The sequence below is a fragment of the Alexandromys fortis genome, unplaced genomic scaffold (genome assembly GCF_014885135.2).
Source record: "Alexandromys fortis isolate MF-2015 unplaced genomic scaffold, M_Fortis_MF-2015_v1.1 scaffold_19, whole genome shotgun sequence".
In the NCBI taxonomy this organism is placed as follows: Eukaryota; Metazoa; Chordata; class Mammalia; order Rodentia; family Cricetidae; genus Alexandromys; species Alexandromys fortis.
In genome coordinates, this window is record NW_026067890.1 from 14,262,938 (window position 1) to 14,285,308 (window position 22,371).

Sequence of the window (22,371 nt, forward strand, 5' to 3'; positions counted from 1 at the left end):
GTCCAATCTTCATTCGCTCCCCTTCTTCCCTGGTCCATTTTCCCCTGGTAAGCCTGGAGATTTTATTTCCCCTTGTCTCCGAAGAGCGTGTGATATACGTTTAGTGCAGCCACAACTCTTTTCCTTGTGCTTGCTGGGTCTCTTCTCTCTGCTTAGGTGAGCAATGTGTTACATTTTCTGTTTTTCCTTCTCCTAGTCCCTAATTCTCGCTTCATTCCCTCTGTCAGAGCATCTATCAACGTGGTGTCGACCACAGCGCCGGCGGCTTTCTCTTTCATCTTCCTCCCCTTGCCTGAGTGAGGGGGCTAGAGTGGGCGGCGGAAAGGAGGTGGGAGAGAGAGACTGGCAAAGGACGGGAGTGAGTGGGGGCAAGAGAAGAAGAGATGCTGAGATGATGAAGTTAAGCCTTTCAGGTAGAGTTTCTTGTCATTTTCACCCGGCAACAGCGTGCTTAGGAGTGGGTTACAAGCAGCACCCGTTCCTTCTCCAGGTTGCGTTTTTTTTTCCTTCTCAAGATATGAACACACGCGCGCGCGCACGCACACACACACACACACACGCATGCACCCCCACGGCGCCCCCCAAACTATGACTTGTCCCCTAGGTGCTGGGAAATGAACCAGAGCTGGGGGAGAACCTGGATCTCCTCCTCCAAGCTGACTCCCTTCTCCCCACCCCTCCAACCAGCAGCCAAGGAGAGCAGGGGGCGGGGGAGGGGCGGAGGAGGAGAAGCGACGCAAGTGAATAGCTTTGCAGCGCCGGCTAGGCGCGCCGAGGAGAAGCGGTGGGAAGGCGCAACCGCTCACCTGCTGGGCAGCGCACACCGGAGGGACCCGGCTGTGCTCCCAAGGGCCCTGGCATCCGGACTCGCCCGGAGCCTTGCAAGCGGCCACGCTCCGGGTGTTCTCCTCCCAGCGGCCTGGAGGAGCCGTGGGGCCACCGGCAGCTCTTTGCTTTGACAGAGGGGAGGCGGGGAAAGAGGCGAGTAACAGAGCCAGCGAGCCAGGCAGAAACTCGAGCCGGGAACAAAGAGGGATCGGGCTCGTGGTGTGTGTGTGTGTGTGTGTGTGTGTGTGTGTGTGTGTGTACCGTCCCGAGCTGGAGGCTGGAACATTTGGGCCCAAGGCTCCTGCTGTGACTCCCCAAGACTCCGCCGTGCCAGCCACTGCTGATTCCCAGCGCTCATCAGCACAAACTTTATTCTTGGCAAACTTCTCTTTTTCTCCCCTCCTCCTCCGCCCCCTTCCCCCCCAGCAGATTAAATGCTCCTCCAGAAGGAAAACCGAAGCGAAAGGGAAGGAAAGAAGCTCTAAGTCGGACGTCTGCAGCCCGGGTGGCTCTTTATTGTTTACTCTTCAGGAAGTGGACTTTCGGTATTTTTTGATTCTTCTCGCACCTCTGCTGGGGCAAACGGAGCCTTTTGGCCCAGCTCTCCTCTTCTTGAAAAAAAAAAAACAAAAAAAAAAACAACAACTTCGAAATCGGCATCCGAGGAATCCACGGTGGAGAAGTTTTGCACAGTGACGCGCCACGGGATCCTCCTCTGCACTTTGGAAAGTCGTGTCCCCTCCGGAACTGGTGTCCTCGGCCCACAGACCCCAGCGAGGCGGAGTGGCCACCCGGCCCTGGCAGCCTAGCCTAGCGCACGGGGAGCGCCGCAGACGCTCTCAGAGGCGCCGGCGGCTGCCGCCCTCGCAGTCTGGTGCCCTTCGCCTGGGGGCCGGGCGCCGGCGTCCTTCTAAGTGAAGTGGGAAAGCGACGCGATCGCAGCGGCTCCCGCAGCTGCTCCGGCCTCGGGCCCCCCGTTTGCCCACCCCGCTTCCATTAGTCGTCCTCCCACACGCAGTCTTCCAACTCTCATCTCCCCCACCCCTGTCACCTCACATCGAACCCCCCTCTCCTGCCGTCGCCGAGTGCTCCCGCAGCGGAGCGGAGATTACAGAGCCGCCAGGATGCCCCAACTCTCTGGTGGAGGCGGCGGGGGAGACCCGGAACTCTGTGCCACCGATGAGATGATCCCCTTCAAGGATGAGGGCGATCCCCAGAAGGAGAAGATCTTCGCCGAGATCAGTCACCCCGAAGAGGAGGGCGACTTAGCCGATATCAAGTCATCCTTGGTTAACGAGTCCGAAATCATCCCGGCCAGCAATGGACATGAGGTGAGTGGGCCACTGTCCCGAGAGGCGTGGCGGGTCCCGGGGACGCAGGGAGGAAGCAAGCCGAGCGCGCGGCCAGTGTGGCCGCTGCGCCCTGGTCCCTCGCGGGCTGGGCGGGGAATAACGGCCCCTGGTCCACGGTGCGCACGTGTGTGAGCGGCGGGCAAGGGAATTTTTTCCAAGTGGGTCTGTGGCTAAATTGTGGTGAATAAGCAGGAAACGCTGGCCTTTACTCGACCCCGTTTCGTCTTTGGAAGTTTCGGCGGAGCTGAGGGTCACAAAGCGTTAAAAGCAGGGATTTCTGAACACAACTGCGAAGTCCATCCTGGGGCTGAACACAAAATGCATCCGCTAGCTCTCACCATACAGCATGCAAAAGTGCGTTAAACCACCGAGGCTCCAAGGAGCCGAGCCCCAGGCGGGAGGAAGGAGAGGCGGGCGTGGGCTGGCCAGGAGGGGCCGTCCCAACCGCCGTGTAGTAGGGCGCGCGCGGGGGCGTTGCGGGGGCTGGGTCCCCACGGCGGGCGAGGCTGCTGCGGGGAGCCGTGGGCGAGCCAATCCGAGCCACCCAACAGCATAGCCACCGCAGTCCTTCCGCCCGCAACTCCGGCATTTAAAGTGGAAAGAAAGGCGTTTATTTGGGGGTTAGGCAGGCCTTGGATCTCTGCAGAAGAAAGGCGAGCCCGAGAGCGGGGCGGCAGCAGCGGAAGCCGGGCCTCGGCTGGGGAGGAGGGACACGCTTATCAGATCTCGAGGCCAGCTGCAGGCGACGGCGCTGGTAACCCGAGTAGAGTAAATAGAGACACGTGGGTGCCGGCGCGAGAGAGCAGAGAGCCGGGCCGCGCGCGAGCTTCGGATGGGCGTAGATCCCCAAGAACCCACACCTCAGCGGCCGCTCTGGCTCAGCAGCTGGGGAAACCTCATGGGGACATCCAGTAGAAAAGTTCTGATAGCCAAATGATGTCCCCAACGGTTTTTTTTTTCCTTCCAGAGAAACTTGTAGACTATACCCTTTTCCTTAAATGGCAGCCTTCTGCCCCCACCCCAAAGGAAGGGTGGTTTCGGGGGCGGAGACATTTTGGGTTTAAAGAGTACTTTTAAGAACACCTCCGAGTTACCTTCTCTGTCCCGATGGCAGGGGTGAGTACACTCTTGAGAAGGCTGGGGGGCCTGGTTCCTAGAATATAAGGGGACTCTCTGTTCCCAAAGTCCAGCAAAAAAGTAGTGGAGGGTGGCTAGGGTGCAGTTAAAATCAGATTTAAAAAAAAATAATAATAATAAAAGGTTTCTGTGTGCCTGAAGGATGAGGTCGCCTGGAGGACACAGGTTCAAAGAATCAAATGCCACCTAAACTCCGGGGTTTTTGCCAGACCGTAGAGGGCCTCTTTCTACTAGAGTGGCCTACAGATTTCCATCCTCCCATTTCTACGGTTTGCTAGTAGAGAAGAAAAGCAGCCCTTTGGAAATCGAGAAGCCCTGGGGTTGGGAGCTTGAACTGCCCAGACCGGCGGAAGATGGTGAAGGGGCAATACCACTGATTTGCACGTGGTTGAGTCGGGTCGGTGGCGCTTACCAAAACTGATATTAACTGGGCTACCTTTCTGATGTCTACTACCTGACTCTCAGTTTTTCCTCCCTTAACCACAGACCAGTTCTACTCAGCTAGCCTGCTAGCATTCAGCCTTTAAGTTGTAAAAGAAACTCTTAGGCAGTTTCCCCCAGACCTCAGCAAAGTGGTTGTTGTGTTTATGTTTCCAGATCTCATTTTCAGTTACAATATTCTGGTGGCATTTAATCAGATCTTGATAGAATAAACCAAGGCTGAGGAGGCTAACACATCCTAGAAGTTGGGGCACCCAGGAAGCACTGATGGGTTGTTAGAGCAGGACACGTCATCCCCAAATTCAGTTTTTTTTTTTTGCCACCTTTCTTACTTTTTGATTCAGAGTACCTAATAATCACTCAAAAAGACACATTGAAAAGATTTTCCAGTACTCAAGCCTAGCCTGTCTTTAATTTTAATTAAATGGTTAGACCGAGTTTTACCTAAATGCCTTCCTTTGAATTACCAGTCGACACACCATAACTGCTACAAACTCTAAGATGATCTTCTTTCTTTTGGGGGTGGCTCTCCATGTCTTTAGGTGGTCAGACAAGCACAGCCCTCTCAGGAGTCCTACCATGACAAGGCCAGAGAACACCCGGATGACGGTAAGAAGCCAGATTCCCTTTTCCCCCACTTTCCCAGAGGACATATTGTGCAATCTGGGTACCTGGTTTTGATACTTCCATTTAATTCAGGCAGCTGGGACCAGATATGCAAGACTGTGCCCACATAGGTATTCTTTTGACAGACTAGGAAAGAAAGCCCAGAAACTCAGTTTCTCTCTCATCGTGTATCTAGAACCAGCCCTTAAATGAGTCTGGGCTTTGGGGTATACTTTGGCTTCCAGGGTCTTAGAGAAGGGATGTTTCTGGGAAGTGTTTGTCAGCAGTGACCAATTAGAATTTTTCATTTGCAAAATTGCTGTGTGTAGGTTCTCAGTACAGAGGAAGAAGGAAGGGAGCGTGTGGACAGATGGGTCAGGGCTCACTAAAACTGAATCTAGTTTCTAAAATATAAACAGTGTTAGAAGCTACACCTATCAAATAATAGACATTGCTCCCAATACTTAAATCTCTCTCTCTCTCTCTCTCTCTCTCTCTCTCTCTCTCTCTCTCTCTCTCTCTCTCTCACACACACACACACACACACACACACACACAGAGTCTGTCTTTGCTTATTCTAAGTTTAATCAGATCACCATAGGGTTCAGTTGTCAATCAGTTGACATTTCTGGTCTCCTTTAATTACTTAACAATTGGCCTGTCTAGAATGGAATGTTTGTACAATCAGTGTGTCGATCAAGGGGCAGGGAGAGAGCCGTACATCAGCCGTCCTTCTTGGCAACAAGTAGCTATACAGATTAAAAGTAAAAGGAATATTTCTTTGGCAGACTGATGTAAGTTTAGCCATGAAATTGGGTCTTCCAAAGGTTAATTCACTACAAATTTGGGTTTTAACAGTAAACTAGATCCATATCTCCTTCAGTAAAATCTAACATTTAGTAAAAATCCAGAGGCACAGGTGGAATTTTTGAGTTTGTCTACAAGAAGGAGACTTCCAATGCATAAATGTGTATGTGTCTTGGGGGGTAAATGGTCTCCCGTATTAACAGTTCAGTTTTAAGTGTGTGTGTGTTCCCTTATGTTCCTGTGTTTCTCAGTCTAGTTTGTTAGCATTAGAACAAATTAAGTTAGAAGAATAACACTTATTTTTGTAAAAACATCAGTCAGTAGTGGAAGTAAATTGAACCACATGTTTTTTAAACATCTGGTTTGCTGTTGAGCCATTGGAGAGCATAAATACTGTCAGTCTAAAATAGAGCATAATAATTCAGTTACAGTATGTTATAAGCAAATATTTTATGTAAAGTCTGCCTGGTCTTAGGAGCAAGAGATTTTTCTGATGAATATCATTTGATATAAAAGGAAATTCGATGCATCTTTGATTGTTTTTTGGATTCTCCCAGGAAAGCATCCAGATGGAGGCCTGTACAACAAGGGGCCCTCCTCCTACTCTAGTTATTCTGGCTACATAATGATGCCAAATATGAATAGCGACCCATACATGTCGAATGGATCTCTTTCTCCACCCATCCCGAGGACAGTGAGTAACATGCTGATGTTGAAAATTATTTTCAGACGTGCAAATTGATTTGTGTTTCAACAGAATGCTTACTTCTTCAGACGCATTGGCAATGCCTCCATTGTGTGTGAGTCCTCATCACTGGTGAGAACGTTTGAGGGGTAGCGGCCTGGGAACAGTGCTGTCTTTATGTCTTCCCTTCGGACTTTTAGATTTAGGCTGGCGTGCTAAGATGAATAAGTAGAGGATCACAAATTATGGAACCAAGTGGAGCTAAGTCAACAAGTCTATGATTTTTATGTGTACCATGTTTCTATGCCAACGCTGGGAGGAAAATGGGTTTAGTCTTTCACTCAGCTAAGGACCAGGGAGCTTTCAAAACCCGAAACTGGTTAGAGGCTCATTTGAATCTAGACGTTCAGACTGTTATTTTGGCTTCTGAAAAATGTCTTGTTTTATATTATATTCGCTATCTGTTGATAAGGAAGGCGGGTGAGCCCTTTCCACTCCATTGCCAGCTGGGAAAATATCACCTGAAGATCGTGCCATGAAAGCTGTTGCTATTTTTAACCTTTCGGTTCCGTTAACTTCAAGTTGTGAAGATGCAGCCCCACACACCCGCATTATGTTGGCGTGCTCAGCCTTAGGAAGGATTTCGCGTTATTTGGTGCTATCCCCCTTTTAGCGGGGGCGGGGGTGGAGACTGTGCCTGTGTCTCCAAAAAACACCTGAATGGTAACTTGAGGATGTGCACGTGTTGTCCTGGTGAAGACACTGTCTATACTGGGGCTTCCTAGGAAGCTGCTGAGGTGGTCCTTAGTTCCCTGTTCCCAGCCCCACTCCTTTGCCAGTGAACCTACAGTCTCCACGGAACTGAGAAGTCAGTGAGAAACACTTGGGGGAAGGGGTGTCACTGATGCACTAGTGACAGAACCCGAGAGCTGGGAGGTTCACTGAAGAAGCAGAGAGGAAGTGGCTGGTAATCTTAACTGTAGCGCCTGTGGCTCTCTTAATGGTCTATACCCTGCGTGGTTAAAATGATAGCTATGTAAAGTTTGTGGGCCTTGTGATTTCAGACTGAAAGTGATCGTTTTCCTACAAATTACGTCTGGATAGTTAAACTCAGGCAGGGAGCATGGTTTTTCTCTCTTTTATAAAGCAGCTGAAATAGGGCTCATGGGGAACAAATCTTGGAGATTTTGTGAGGTCCGTGTTACAAGGACTGTTCCCTCCCATCATTTTAGAACATCTCGAATTTGTAATGAGATTTAACGTTTGTGCAGTGCGTAGGATCTTCTTCCTCAAATGTGGATGAGCTAATAAAGAATAAAGCCGTCATAGTCTGTTATTGAGAGATTACCCCCAAGATGCATTGAAAATGCTTCTGGGTTTCACAACTTGTAGAGGACTTGTTGAGCCAGAGAGACAAATATATGTGATTTTTAAAAATAATTTAGCAGGGTTTTTTTTTGTTGTTGTTTGTTTGTTTGTTTTTAATAGGAGGGACATTTTGGATAAGGAATAGTTGAAGATTTGGTAGAAAGACTAAAAGGTCAACAAATAATCTTTTCAATAAGTTAGAGTTTAGATAATAGAAACTCCCTTCCAGAACTGCTTTTGCTTTACCCATGAGTACAGTTGTGCTGAATTGTGGTTTATTCCATAGAGAGAACAGTGGCTTCTCTCTCCAGACAAGAAATCTGGGGAAATTAGTGTAATAAACTTCCTGGTATTTATACACAACCTTTACAGATATTGACAGTTATCCTTTCCCCTGTAAGCTGTTATTCTGTCTTGGGTCTCTGTAGCCTTTTCTCCAGATTTCTCCAGAGTACTCTTTCTGGTGTGTGTATGTGCACGCACACCTGCCTACCTACCTTCTCATCCCAGCACCATTTTGAAATGTCAGTAAGTTCGAAGGTATTTATTGTTATGTTTGTATTAAAATGTTGACATTCATGAATCAGTCATTCATTGCTTAGGAAAGATTTGTGGTCTGAGTAAATGTCACACAGTAGACTGTGTTCAGAGGACCGTTATTCTGTTTTCTGATGCCTGTACTGAATCCTCTTACACGTTAAAATGCATTCATGTTAGGTATGTTTTATTGAGAGACCCTGCAGTTTACACAATTCCAGAAGCCTTTCAGTTTTAACCACAAGGCTGTCAATTTTTTTTTTAAAGTCCGACTGAAGTGAGTTACAGTCTTTGGTTTTTAATACCTAACAGCTGTTTGTAGTGTTTCTGAGATCAAAAACACTTTAACCGGAAGGCAGCCTCTCTTCTTCGCCCTGACCACACTTCTCTCTTCCTCCTTCCTTCTGTCCCCAGCAGGATTGTTTGTGTCACTGACATCAGCACTGCTCGACTTTCTTAGAGGGTGTCAGGAGCTGGGGGACCCTTTGCATTTGAGTTTAAGGTTGGTTAGGGGCATCCCTGTGACTTGGATTTGCATTACAAACAACTCCTGCTTTATGGCATCTGCTGCCTGTGAGAACTGGAGAGAAACATCTGTGGGTGGGCGAGGTATGGACTGGGCCCCCCCTCTCCTTTCTGTGTCTAACTGCAGTCCCGAGAACCCCAGCTCTGGCCAAGTGGCACACACAGGGACACCCCTTCGGAAATCTCACCATAACCATATGCTCCTGTTTTAAGCCTGGCCAGGCATCATGGCACCTAGTCAGCACTGCCTTGACCCATCCATCTTTTCTCCTTCTGCTGGGATGTTTTAGTTGGGCCCTCCTTCTAAAACTGGAACTTTTAAGGGAGTTTATCTGTATCTGACGTCTTATGAATGAGTCTCTTCTAGAATTTTAAATACACATTTTTAGTTCAGCTGAATTGAGCCGTCAAGGAGAAAGCAGCCATGACAACTTGGTGTCGTGTGTACGCTCTTCAAGCGCAGAAGATGAGGAGGTGTGCTAGCCTGTTAATATTTCAGAGACAGGACCCCGCCCCCAGAGAGTTTATTAAAAGCATATGTCCAAACCTTTCTTACTTATGAAGAGAAGGCCAATGTCGAGGCATTCAAACAACAACAAAACCAGTTCTTTGAGTCCCAAGCATGGTGGTAGAGCTGAGTGTGGAGCACAGTGAGTGTGAGTGAACCTGAGCTCACCGGCTTTAACATTTGAAAGGTCCCTGCTGGGGTAAGATTAGCCTGTGGTTATTCATCTTGGAAGTCAACCTTCCATTTGTCCCTCCTGCAGCCCAAATGGTCAACACCTAACCAGAGAAGCCTTCCACTGATGCCTGGGGAGGGAGTGGTATCAAGAGACCCCTGACTACAGTAGCTCTGAGTCTTGAGAGCTTCCAACTTTCTGGTTCTCTGTGGTCTTCCCTAGAGCAGCCTTTTAGGGAAAGGGAAGATGTTTATGGCCTCTTTTCAGCCGCCTTTTGCAACCTTAATTTTAAGGTAGAAATTGCTATGGAAAGGTTATGGGGATTCACTTTCAATTATTTAGAATAATTCAATTATTAAAAGTTGGATGACGTTTCCTTCAAGGAAACCACGTTTGTGTTTCAGATGAACAGATCTGTAGCTAGCTCCCATCCCTGATTTTGTTCTAGTTTACAGACAGCTAGGATTTGATTTTTCTCAGTGTTCACATCTGGGACAACAGAACGGGGGTGGACTTGGCTAACCATGAAGCCCCTGACTGCCACGATGCCAGTGTTGTGTGGCTTTGAAACAAACTGGAAGATGTAGAAACTCGAGAGGGGGTGGCTGTGGGTTTTAGAAGAGGAGGTTCTTTGTCCTGCAAGGGGCTACCAATTTGACTTCCTGATGAATTAATTTTCATTTTCTGTTTCCAGCTGTCTGGTTTCTCACAGCTAAGTAAGCTGAAGCATAGGATATGTTTTCAGAGTGAATTCTGTGTAATTTTTGGATGTGGCTGTCAGAAGGTGTGGGACATTTCCTCTTCAGAGTCTATGGTTCTTCTGTTTGATCCTTCCTCACTATGCTGCTACAAAGTTGGGAAAGACTCATAATTGTGAAGAATTTGGAGCCATTTCTGTTGCTCCCCCAGATAGGCCAGATCTCTAATGATACTGCTTATTCTGGCATCCCAGGGAGCCATGCTCCATGTGGTCCTTTAGTAGTCAATACTGTATTTACTGATCACTGACCCTCATTCATATGCCTTTTTATTTTTTTATTTTTTAAGATTTATTTAACTTTATTTTATGTGCATTGGTGTGAGGTTGTCAGATCCCCTGGAACAGGAGTTAAAGGACTTACAGACAGTTGTGAGCTGCCCATATGGGTGCTGGGACTTGAACCTGAGTCCTCTGGAAGAGCAGTCAGTGCTCTTAACCGCTGAGCCATTTCTCCAGCCCCCACATAAGCCTTTTTAAATGACCCTAATAGTTTTGTTTGTTTATTCAGAAAGACATGAGAACAACCCAAAATAGAGTAACTTTGCTAACACAGGATCACTAAATCAAACCATGAACAAATCATTTGTAGTTTGATTTTGATTTTTTTTAAGACAGGGTGTTGACTACTTAGGGCCTCGAACTCTCTGAAATACAAGGACCTCTGCTTCCCAAGTACTGAGCTTAAAGGCATGAACCCTACTGTGGTGAAGCATCCGTAGAGCCTGGTATGGACCTTTGCCTTATTCTCGCCAGCTTCCTCGTATAACTCAGTCTTCACCCGAGCCGCACACTTTGGCATGACTGGCAGAGCTAGTTTCACAAGGAAGCCCACCTGGCCTTGAACTTGGAGCCTAACCAGCAGGCAGCTGAGAACCTGCAGCTGTCGAGGTTCTGAAAGTGACTGAGATTTTTATGGACTGGTTGGCTACCCTTTGATTTTGGAGAAAGACTTGGTGTTTAAAATTAAAACATGCCAGTGCCGCCTGTGGCCAGCAGAGAACGCGTGTGTGCATTATCCCCAGGTACCCGTCGCACTCAGCAGCTACCATTCCACAGGAGTTGCTGACATAGGCCTGAAGGTTGGTGTTGAGAAGGAGCTCTTCACTTTAAAGTTGTGCTTTGTGTAAGCACCTGTGACAAGCTGATCCCCTCTGGAGGAAGCCAGTCCTGTGATAGCAGAGAATCAGAGCTGCTCTTGCCACCCCAGCAAGCCTGCATTCTTTAGAAAAGGCTGAGCTCGTTTGTCAACGTTTGCCTGGTGTGCACAATGTCCTGGGTCAGTCCTCAGTGCCGCACACGCTGGATGTGGTAGCACACACATATCTGCAAACCCAGGACTTGGGAGGCAGAGGCAGGAGGACTGGGAATTCAAGCTAATTCTCTACTACACAGTGAGGTCAGGGACAGCCTGGGCTACAAGAAATCCCATATCAAAAAATAAAAATAAAAATAATTTAAAAAAAAAAGGTGGGAGACAAGGACAACAAATAGTACCATAGGCTTTTCTGGAATAACTGTTTAAAATACCCTTTTAGGACCAAATTTGGTGACACACACTGTTCTAGTCATAGCTGCTTGGAAGGCTGAAACTGGAAGATTGAGTTTAGGAGTTCAAGGCCCGCCTGAGCCAGCATAGCAAGATGTGTGTGTGTGTGTGTGTGTGTGTGTGTGTACATAAGCTCATGATTCCTTTAAATACTGCAACTTAATTTTTTTTTGTTTTGTTTTCTTTTGTTTTTCGAGACAAGGTTTCTCTGTGTAGCTTTGGTTCCTGTCCCAGCACTCGCTTGTAGACCAGGCTGGTCTTGAACTCACAGAGATCTGCCTGCTTCTGCCTCCCAAGTGCTGGGATTAAACGCATGGGCTACCACCACCCGTTGCAACTTAAAGTTTTTTAAATTTAACTTTATTCATGCATATATGCTCTACGTTGTGCATACCATTGAATGCTGTTGCACACATGCCAAAACGGGCATGTGTGTAGAGGTCAGAGGGCAGCTCTGGAAGGTGTTCTCTCCTTCCACTATGGACGCAGGATTAGAACTCAGGTCTTCAGGCTGCACAAGCAAGTTCCTTACCTTTTGGGCCATCTCAGAATGGCCCTATTGTGATTTTCTTTTTTTTTAATGACATCACAATTGTAGTAATTGTAGACTTTTTTTATAACCCTGTAAGTCATTCTAAAGATGTAAATGATCCAATCTCTAAAGCTTGGGGCCCTAAAGCCCAACGGTGAAGACTGGAAATGAGAGCCGTGTAGCAGGGAGGGGCTGCTAACTCAGAAACTCCGACAACCCGGAGTTTCACACTCTTGCACGGACTCTCGAAAGACATTTATGTGCTGTGTCAGCGTCAGCTCAGCTCTGGCTCAGCTCACTGAAGTCATGAACCCAGAGCTCAGCAGGGAATGAGTCTGTATGAGAGGCTCTCCCCTGCAGCACAAAGTGGGAAATATCGAGTTTGCTTCCCTCACTTCCCCAGTTAGCGCCGGAAAAGCCATGCCATAGAAGAAGGTCTAGAAATGGACGTTGTCATTTTTGGTGTGGTCTACGGGCAGTGAATCTTTCAAACCTCTATTATTGGTCATGGTGACTTCTTATACCCACCAATCAATAATTCTGTATGGCCGCTGATGGCAATTTTGCAGAAATCACATTTTGATCTTCATCGGGGTCATTTACTATTGAGACGATAGAAAGTTCACTTTATTAAAGATGATCAGCCGGGCCCAGGGGCAGAGTCCTGTAATCCCAGCTACTCAGGAGGGTGAGGCAAACAGATTGCAAGTTTTAGGATGGCCTGGAACAATTGGTAAAATCCTGTCTTGAAGCCAGGCAGTGGTGGTGCACACCTTTAATCCCAGCACTTAGGAGGCAGAGGCAGACGGATCTCTGTGAGTTCGAGGCCAGCCTGGTCTACAAGGGTGAGTTCCAGGACAGGCTCCAAAGCTACAGAGAAACTCTGTCTCGGGGGAAAAAAAAAAAAAACAGAAAGAGAGAGAGAGATCATATCTTTAAAAAAAAAAAGGGGGGGGTAAAGAGGGCTAGAAATATAGCTCCATGGTCGATGCTTGGCTCAGTACCCAGTATGGCAATATGAGTGAATGAATGAGCCTGTTGCTCCTCAACACTGAGAAAGATGGGCTGAAGAGGCAAAGCAGGGAGGCTCTGGGCCATGAAAAGAAGAGTGAGTGCCTCTGGGGAAGCTTCACTTGGAAACGGGTATTGCCAGACTCCCAACAGTCAACTGCCTACAAATTCTAAATCTGCCCATTTTTTTTTTAATTTTTAAAAACTTTAATCCTGATAGCCCTTTAAAGATTAAGTTCGGTATTGTGTGCAGGCGTGTGTTGTGTGTCTGCATGCAGGGATGGGCATGTGAGACTGTCCAAAGACATCCACCCCCCCGGAACTAGAGTCATGGATGGTTTTGAGCCCCTGATGTACAGATGCTAGGAACAGAATTTGGCTTCTCTAGAACGGTATTAACTGCTCAGCCATCTTTCCATCCCCTGATCTGATCGCTCTGCCGTAAACACCGCCAGCAGTGATGGTAGTTGATCCCTTAGTCACGAGTTCATCCGGGATTGAGATAGTCACATGAGCCAAGAACAGAAGGGATGGCCATCCATCATCAGTTCCCTCTCACCCCCAACTCTCCCACCCCCACCCCCGTCATCTCGCCAGACCAATAAAGCACCAACAGGATCTGCATACATCCTTGTGTCTATTCTTAGATTTTTTCTCTCTGTCAAGCCAAAATCCGTATGAAATGCAAAACCTAAAAGTATCTGCTAAATAACCCTGTCTTTTTACTATTTTCTTTATTCTCTGATTTGTTGTAAAAGGCCACTAGACTCCTGTGCTTAGTGAAAGTCAGAATCACGGATGCTCTCTGTCCAGGTAGTTTCTGAAAGTAGCTTTTTGGAAGAAGAGAAAGGGACCAGAGGTTCAGGGGGATCCTCGTCTCTTATATAGACCCAGGACAAATGCAGATGGTTGAGATGTGGTGATTTTTTTCCCCACAAGTGTGCAGAGACCACCCCAACCACCAAACGGCACCTTCCTATGTGGCTGGCCTGCCTTGCTGTGCCGCCGTGGAGTTCTAGTGGCACCAAACCCGTGGACGTGCTGTTTCCTAGCCGTGACGGTAGAATAGGAGTCTAGAATGCTGTGAACCGGTAGCCATACTCCCTCCCGGTAAGGTTCCTGCAGCTGTGACTGTGTGTGGCTGGATCATGAAGCTCTGGAAAAAGGAAGGACACCCGATTCTTCCCGTGCCGTGATGCTGGCTCAGAACCAGGCCCCTGGTCCATGAAGGCCCTCATCCTAACCTATTTACATATCTTAAGTTTTAGGGGAGTCAGCAGCATCCTTGCCCCTCTGTAGTGTTTTTCTTGGCCTCCTTTTCTTTCCTGGATGTCAGGAGAACCTCATTCTCTCACCTTTAACACCCACCTCTCCTCTAAGGAAATGAGACGTGTCAGGGAATAGCTTCCAGACCCTCGCTAAAGTCTCACAGTTGATAGGAAGTTAGCAGCTAACCCATGCTCTCTGCCCAGCATAGGAGTAAGTATATTGGGGTTAGAAGGGGTTCTCCCCTTGACCTTTTAGGTTCGGGATTTCTTCCTCTATTGCAAAATTACATGGGGAGGAGCTTGAGGCCACGGGGATGTGAGAACAAAGGGCTGGTTACATTTCTTCACTTCACATTTTCTTCTGGCTTAAGTCTTTCTATCTTGCCACCAAAAAAAAAAAAAAAAAAATCAGGTGTGAGAGACGTGTCAGCTGGGTATTGAGGGAAAAAAAAATCAGTCTGTGGAAAATTCCAGTAAATTCCAGTTTCTCTAAGATCTCCTCCAATAACATACTTTGTAGACTCATTCCAATAACTTGGATAAAGGAAAAGGAAGAGACGTTATACGGGATGAGGGCTTGGCTTGATGTTGCACACAGCAAGGTCAGCGCCTGACTTCCAACCAGTAACGCAAAAGGGGAAAAGGAAAGGAAAGGAAAGACACTGTCATTGCTTCTTATTGCAAATGTGTCGGACTTCAGATTTAGGCTACTAAAGTCTGAGACAAAGAACAAAAGTATTCAAAGCACAGAAATGTTTACCATTTACTGCCTAGTCAGCCCCGTAGGGTTAAGAAGACCAGCTGTCTCAAATACTGCTCGATATGTTTTACTTGCTCGTTTTTAAGAATATGCTAAAATTCTTAGATTAGTTGTCAGTATCACTGTTTTTTTTTTAACTAAAATTCTTAGATTAGTTGTCAGTATCACTGTTTTTTTAAAATTTGAAGCAAAAATGGAAAAACAAAATATTAAAAAAATTACCACCTCATACCTTAGTTTAATGTTCACATGAAACTGGTATGGGTTAAAATCCCATATTAACACATTTAATCCCAGCACTCAGGTGGCAGAAGCAGGAGGATCTCTGTGAGTTCAAGACCAGCCTGATCTACAGAGTGAGTTCCAGACTAGGCTCCAAAGCTACACAGAGAAACCTTGTCTTGGAAACAAACAAACAAACAAAATCATTGTGTTATAGTCAAGCCCGTCTCAAGGATGGCAGGAACCTACCCCAAGTTACTAGACTGTGCAGTTAGGGTCCTCGCTTAGGTATAGACTTATTTCATTAAAAATAGTCACATTTGCCTTAGACAAATAAAAAAATGTCACTAAATCAATCCTAATATTGATAAGCATGTAAAGCAAGCAGGCAAGATTTGGTTAGAAATTTCTTTTCAAAATCCTTACCTATTTTTTATGAAGCCGAAAGAAATTTTTTAACTATAGAGGCTTCCTCGGCAGCCTTCGAGACTTTTCTGTGCATGCCTGTTAAAGCAGCGGGGCTTGGACTCCATATCAGGTCCTTGCCTACAAACTTGAGTTCCCGTCACTCAGCCCTGGCTGAGCCCAGGTGGATGACACTGAAGTCCTGTTCCTGCAGTCAGACTGTATCAGGTTCTCTCCTAGTGCCTCGTCCTGCTGACCCGGGAGTGAAACCCACACTGTTCAACATTGTTTGGAAAGCTTTCCACAATCTGGAACAATTGCCTTGCAGATCTCACCGTACCTCCTCACTTCTCCTACAGCTACCATCCCCGACGTGTGTCCTGAACCTTGCTCCAAACCTCTGTCTGGGTTCCTGTGGCTCAGTGTCCCTGAAATACTGCTCTCATCATCTTGTCCACACTTAAAGGTCCAGGGTAGAAGGTGCCACCCCCATGAGGCGTTTGACAATTTCTTCTCCATCTGGGAGTGCCCTTGCTCCCCTGTGCATTTCTGCTGAATCTTTATATGTTTTAAAATAGATTTTTTTTAAAATGTTATGTATGCTTGAATGTCTGTGTGTATGGGTATGTGCATGTGTGCATGTGGGGGAGGGGGAGGTGCGTATTTGTTGGTACGTCCAAGTGTGTGTATGCCTTGGTACGTAAAGAGGCCAGAGGTGTTGGAACCTCCTAGAGGTGACATTACAGGCAATAGTGAGCCACCCAACATGGGTGCTGGGAACTGAACTCAGGTCTTCTGCAAATGCAATAAGCGCTCTTACCCCCTGAGCCATCTCTCCAGCCCTGTGTATACGGTTTATGTGAGTCAGTTTCTTACTGATGGTTCCTTTGAGGATAGGGACAGACTTTTAATCTTCTGTTACCCACAAGTTTTTATACTGCATGCCCTGATCCAGGGCATGCACCAGATGTTTAGTGAAATAGGTTTGACCTTTCAAACATCAAGGGTCAGAGGTGACCATGCCCAAAACCAGTCCGTATTTAAATGAGGACTCTTAAAGATGTGTAGATTTATGCTAAGACTGAGCTCAGAAATTTTCATCCATGCGACAGTGTCCCAGAGCACGCCATCAGTTTTGAGCATGGGGTCCATGCCAGAAGCTTTCTATACTCCATGATCATAAATGAAGTCACTTAGTGCTCAAGGCAACTCAGTCCTGGCCCTAGCACTTTCCCGCCCCTCTCCCCGACCAGGCAATGGATAAGGAAACCAAGGCACAGAGGAGACCTGGAAGATCACATGCAGGAGGGCGTTTGCTCTGGCCACACAGATGGCCTATAGACGAACTGTGGATAGGACCTAGGTCTTGACTCCCCGTGCAGGCTGCTTTCTGTAACATCGGCCTGTCTGCTGTCACCCAGAAGACGTTGGAGGGGTTTTCAGTCGGTGGATTCATCACTAGGAGTGATTCATAGAGGAGTGCGGTGGCACACGAGATCCCATGTGAAAGTGTGAACTTTCCCACGCTGTCTTTGGTGGTGAGGGCTGTGACACTGGGCGTGAGTGGGCAAGCATTAGAGTGAAGGGGGTGGGAGGTGCGGTGAGTGCTTTGGAGGGTTCTAGCTCGTGGATTTAGAGCGAGGAGTAGGTTTTAGGGCACCTAAACTGTTCATGAGTTCTGCGCAGGCATTTTTCTATGTCTTCCTTCTTACGCCAAGCAAACAAAAAGCTGAGATCTAGAACCAAGTCATCGTGTTCCGAGCATCCTTTTGGTCCAGCCTTAAAAATAAACCAGGTGATGTGTCCCAAAGTCACCTCCCTTGCCTGTAGTCCTTGGCCAGCTCCTTCTGTGTGGTCATGAGAACTAACCACGCTGCCCACGGCTGAAGGAAGAAGCAGGATTAGTAAAACGGTGCACACACTAGTTAATGCACGTGCTTTACACCTGCTGTGTGTCAGTCCTCCCTACAAAGCTATGGAGCTTGTACTGACACTCTTGTTTCCCGTGAGAACTTGTGGCAGGGAGAGCTGAAGTTCAGCAGCTGGGAAACCTTGGATTCGGGGACTGGTGTCTCTGCTTCAAGACATAGGTCCCAATCCATAGCGAACACTCCACACGAAAGGCCCTTGGAGTAATTCCCACAGCCAGTAAACTTCTTTGAGGACCGAGAGTGACTGTTACACTCTGGAGTGATGTTAATAACTGGGCTTCAGGGACGACTTAAGTAGTAGATGCTAAGGACATTTGCAAGTTACCAGCTGGTTCCTCCAACACGTAGCCGTGTCATTGCTCAGTATGGTTTTGAAAATTCCCAGGGAATATTTATTGCTTCAAGGTATCACACATTAATTTTTGCATATGCTTTTAAGGGGCTCTTTATTGTTCCCTCCTAAGGGACTCAGCGGCCCCCATTTATTCTCTACCAGTATTGAGTAGGATAATCAGATAGCTGTGTGCCGAGACTTTGCGGTGCGTGGACTCGGGCAAACAGCCTAACTTGTATTTTCTACGGGAGCCAGGCATTTACACAGGAGACTTTTCCAAAGGGTGTTCTTCGTCCAACAAGTGGTTATGGTGTAGGATGGGCATCCCTTGTAGCGGTTAGTGCTGATTTTTCTGGCGGCACCATGTTAAGGTAAATCAGAGGAATTGGTTTAATGATAACGGGAATTCTGGTCGTTCCTGGGGTGTTGCAGCAGTGAGCTTTCTTTAAAAACGTCTGAAGGGACGTGTTCATTAGGGTCAGTCTCTTCTCTCCCAGGAGGAAATCATCTCCTCCTCCTCTTCCTTTTTATGCCTTTCTTCCCCCCCATTCTTCCCTCCCTCCCTTCTCTTCTCATCCCCTCCCCCTCTTTCTTCTTATTTGTCATGTATATAGGAATATATATAATAATGTGAATATAAGTCGGGGGAAACCCGTGAAAGAGCAGAAAAATAAAGAAAAAGTACCTAGATTTCTGTCGTTCAGACATAACAGTTTCAGTTATGTCTCTCCGTGTCTTAGCAGGTACTCAGAAACTCATAAAATTATTCTCTGGCAATCATTCATTTTATTTTCATTCAAAAAATTCCATGTGCTCTGGATGGTGGTGGGGCACACCTTTAATCCCAGCACTTGGGAGTAGAGGCAGGCAGATCTCTGTGAGTTTGAGGCCAGCCTGGTCTACAGAGCTAGTTCCAGAACAGCCAGGGCTGTTGTGCAAAGAAACCCTGTCTCGAAAAACAAACAAACAAGCAAAAAAGCCTTATATTTTCTCTGTGAATAAATATAGACCTGTGTCTTCAGCTCCAGATGCCAAATGACACCTCGTTATGAACATTCTCATCTCCAGTTTCGGCTGACAAGGGATTTGTTTTAACTGATTCCTCAAGGAAGCCACGTTAGAATAAATTTAGTGCCTGTTTTTGTGCATGTCACTTGCTGTTTCCTAATTTTTCTTGATTTAGTAACTATTAATTTAAATTAATTACTCATTTTAGTTGTTTGTTTTTATTTCAAGACAGCGTCTTCTTATGTGCATAACCCAGGCTGGCCCAGACTTATAATCCTCCTACCTCCGCTCTTGAGATACTGGGATTATAGGCATGGGTTCCCGTATCTGGTTCCCTCAAGTAGTCTTAATAAATGATTCAAAGCTACTTCACACAAAATGTATGATATTTCTCCATTTCTTTACTGCTGCGCAGCTTCCCATCTTTAGCTTGGTTGTATTTACATTTTCTCAGGAGAACAGGTCTTTTGCCCTCTTAAAATGGGACAGTAACTGGAAACACATCTTCAGGTGGTGGTTGGCACACGCCTTTAATCCCAGCACTCAGGAGGCAGAAGCAGGTGGATCTCTGTGAGTTTGATGCCATCCTGGTCTACAAAGTGAGTTCCAGGACAGCCGGTGCTATTACACAGAGAAACCCTGTGTCAAAAAACAAAAACAAACAAACAAAAAGAAACACATCTTAACTCAAATTCACTAGTAATGTCTGAATCTCCCCAACCATTTAGGGTTAGGCAGGTCTCCTGGCTGAGTGAGGACGGATACCAAAGGTGCTCTTGTCTTTCACCCCGTGATGTCCATTGATGGTGCTTTTTGGGGAGATGGGCAATGGAATGAGTCCCTTCATGAACCCTCAAGGACTCACAGTTTGGTACATAGCAGACAGGAGCTATGTACAGTTCATCACAGATGGATTGGGAGAGGCAGCAGGGAACAGAGACATAACTGTGGCCCCAGGATGTGGCAGCCTGGTGCCGCAGGCTTGTAGGACTGAGCTTTGTTTGTGTTGTGCCTTTCCTGATTTCAGGTCGGCGTGGTTAATTGGGAGCATGGTTGAAAGCACTTGATTTACTTGCTGAAATGGTTTTGTAGATAATGAATTTGAGGCTAGTGAAGCAGATTGACATGATGATGATGATGGTGGTGATGGTGATGATGATGATGATGACGATGACGATGACGATGATGATGGTGGTGATGGTGATGATGATGATGATAATGATGACGATGATGATGATGATGGTGATGATGATGTTGATAATGATGACATGCATGGGATTGGAGAGATAGCTCAGCAGTTACAAGCTTTGCTGCTCATCTGAAGGACCTGGATTAGATTCTCAGCCCCCACTTGTTACTTCATACCACTGTAACTCCACTTCCCAAAGATCCAGTGTCCTCTTCTGGCATACCTGTGGCACACAGATATATGTATGTATGTATGTATGCAAAGCACCCCTGATTTTTTAAGAAACAAGGACATGCATCTTAAGTAACCTGCAATGATTTAAGAAAATAACTCAGAGATATTTAATAGAGCCTTTGATTACATTTATTGCTGCAAGTTAACTGGGAGCCCCAACCCCCATTTTCTTTCCACGGCGCCATGTCCCTGTCTTGCTTATTCCTCTTTTAGAAACCTTTACACGTAAGCTTTGCTGTGTGTATTCCTTAACCATATTTTACATTGTGGTGTCCAACCTGACTAGGGTTAGAGCTGGTCATTCAGCACCTCGGGAGGGAAAACAGGTGTCATTTTCTTATATTGTGACATGCCTGGGGACTCATGATGCATCTTAGTGCCTGATCCCAAACCAGTTCAAGCCACGTGGCAGTTGTGTGAGCACATAAGCTGTGTGTTTCCATTTCTTGCTCAGGAATACTTAGCTAGAATGTTTGACAGCCTAAAGATAGTTAGAAATACAGGAAGAAATGACTGCTTGAAAAATGGTATGTATGACTTAGTTACCGTTGATCAAAACAACAAAAACTTCATTGCGGTCTATGATAAGGAATCATGATAATTCTGGAAAGAAATTATCAGCCGTGGTCTATGAACTAGAGTCTGGAGATGTTTGATTTTGTGTCTTCTCTACTGTTTAATGAATAAGATGGAGTTGGGATGTAGAGATGGATTGACAGGCCGGAGCACTTGCTGCTCTTGCAAAGGACCTGGTTTGGTTTCTAGCACCTCATGCAGCTCACAACGCCCTATGACTACAGATCTAGGTGATCTGATGTCCTCTTCTGACCCTAAGGGCACAAGGCATGGTGCACAGACATTCATTCAGGCAAAACATCTATAAAGTGAAAATTAATAAAATTAAGAGAAGAACATAAAGCTAACAGCAAAGTTGAATAATGTAGGTTTAAATTAATTAGGCTTGATAAGGGACTTCTGTATCTAGCTGTGGTCATTAGGGATTCTGTGTTTCAAGAGTAAATTTTCTCTGCTAACCTGTCTGGGAAATCTGGAAATAACAGACGTCCCTGGAACGCTGGAGGAACTGTGACGTTCAAGTTGCTGACGGGGAGATGGTTCATCATTCGGGCATATATGGACTGTTTGTGTTCTTGTTTGTTATTTTTATGGTCCTTAAATGAGCTCAGTGATACAGTGTGAAAATTGACAATACATGACTGATTGGGAAAGCCCTTTCAAAGGGTCCTTAAATGTTTTAGAGTTCTACTAGCTCATGGTGGGAGAGAAAGACTGGGGTAGAGTTGGGCAGGATACTGGCTCCCTTTGTGTCTTGAACCACTGCTTCCTCTGAGCTGTTTTCTTAGCTGGAAGAGGGTCACAGCAAGGGGCTGTTACATGGGCTAAGGGAGGCACAGTCAAGCCTGTATGCTTTTTTGTTTAAAAGTCCCTTGGCCTCTTGGGTCCCAGACATTTGAACCAACTCACGGTTGGTTCATCTTTTCTTTCCTTTCTTTTTTCTTTTTTTTTCCGCCTCAAGTGATTTCATCCGTGCTTTAAGAGAGGTAGGTTTTCTGTGCCACAGAGGGGAAACCCAGAGTCTGCTGGGAGGAGTGAAGCAGGGGTGCATGGCAGGGACACAGGCCACCTGCAGTGGTGGCAGTCTTAGAAGAGACGCCCGCCTCTGACTTGGTTCTGTCTAACTGCTGTGCGGAAAGGCCCGCTGTGTGCTCTTCCTGCCTGTCTTGGGCAGGTGCTGGAGCTCCTGCGCCTGGCTTCATCTTCTTGAGAAAAGGCTGTGGCGTTGTGTTGTCCTGGGTATCTCTATCACAGGAGCCGGCCACACGGTAGTTTTCCCCTTGGGAGACACATCCAGGAGGACTTCCCCTTGTGGCCTTTTCTCTTCTTCATGAGAAGAGGAAGTTTCTTTCCTTAGGTAGTTGGATCAGTAGTTTGTTTCCTCTCTCTCTCTCTCTCTCTCTCTCTCTCTCTCTCTCTCTCTCTCTCTCTCTGTGTGTGTGTGTGTGTTTATTAGATTTACTTTGTGTGTATGGGTGTGATAACAAAGGTGTTACCCAAGTAAAGTACACAATTTGTTGGAGTTTAATGTATTCAGGGTTTCAAAGTCAGTTTCAAAGTCACCAACTCAGTCAGTTCCAGACCATTTTTGTACCTGTGACCTTCAACATTCTTCCTGCCCCAGTTCTG

General features: G+C 46.6%; 1 protein-coding gene across 4 annotated transcripts in view; it reads left to right on the plus strand.

Annotated features, from left to right (window-relative positions):
- The first annotated feature begins 770 nt into the window (after positions 1-770).
- Positions 771-22,371, plus strand: part of Lef1 (lymphoid enhancer binding factor 1) — a 106,529-nt gene continuing 84,928 nt past the window's right edge. For all 4 annotated transcript variants that reach the window (XM_050156106.1, XM_050156024.1, XM_050156264.1 and 1 more), the window contains exons 1-3: positions 771-2,159; positions 4,301-4,367; positions 5,729-5,865. In XM_050156106.1, the coding sequence (XP_050012063.1) occupies positions 1,953-2,159; positions 4,301-4,367; positions 5,729-5,865 (411 nt within the window). In that variant the 5' untranslated portion in view covers positions 771-1,952. The remainder of the gene's footprint in view (positions 2,160-4,300; positions 4,368-5,728; positions 5,866-22,371) is intronic.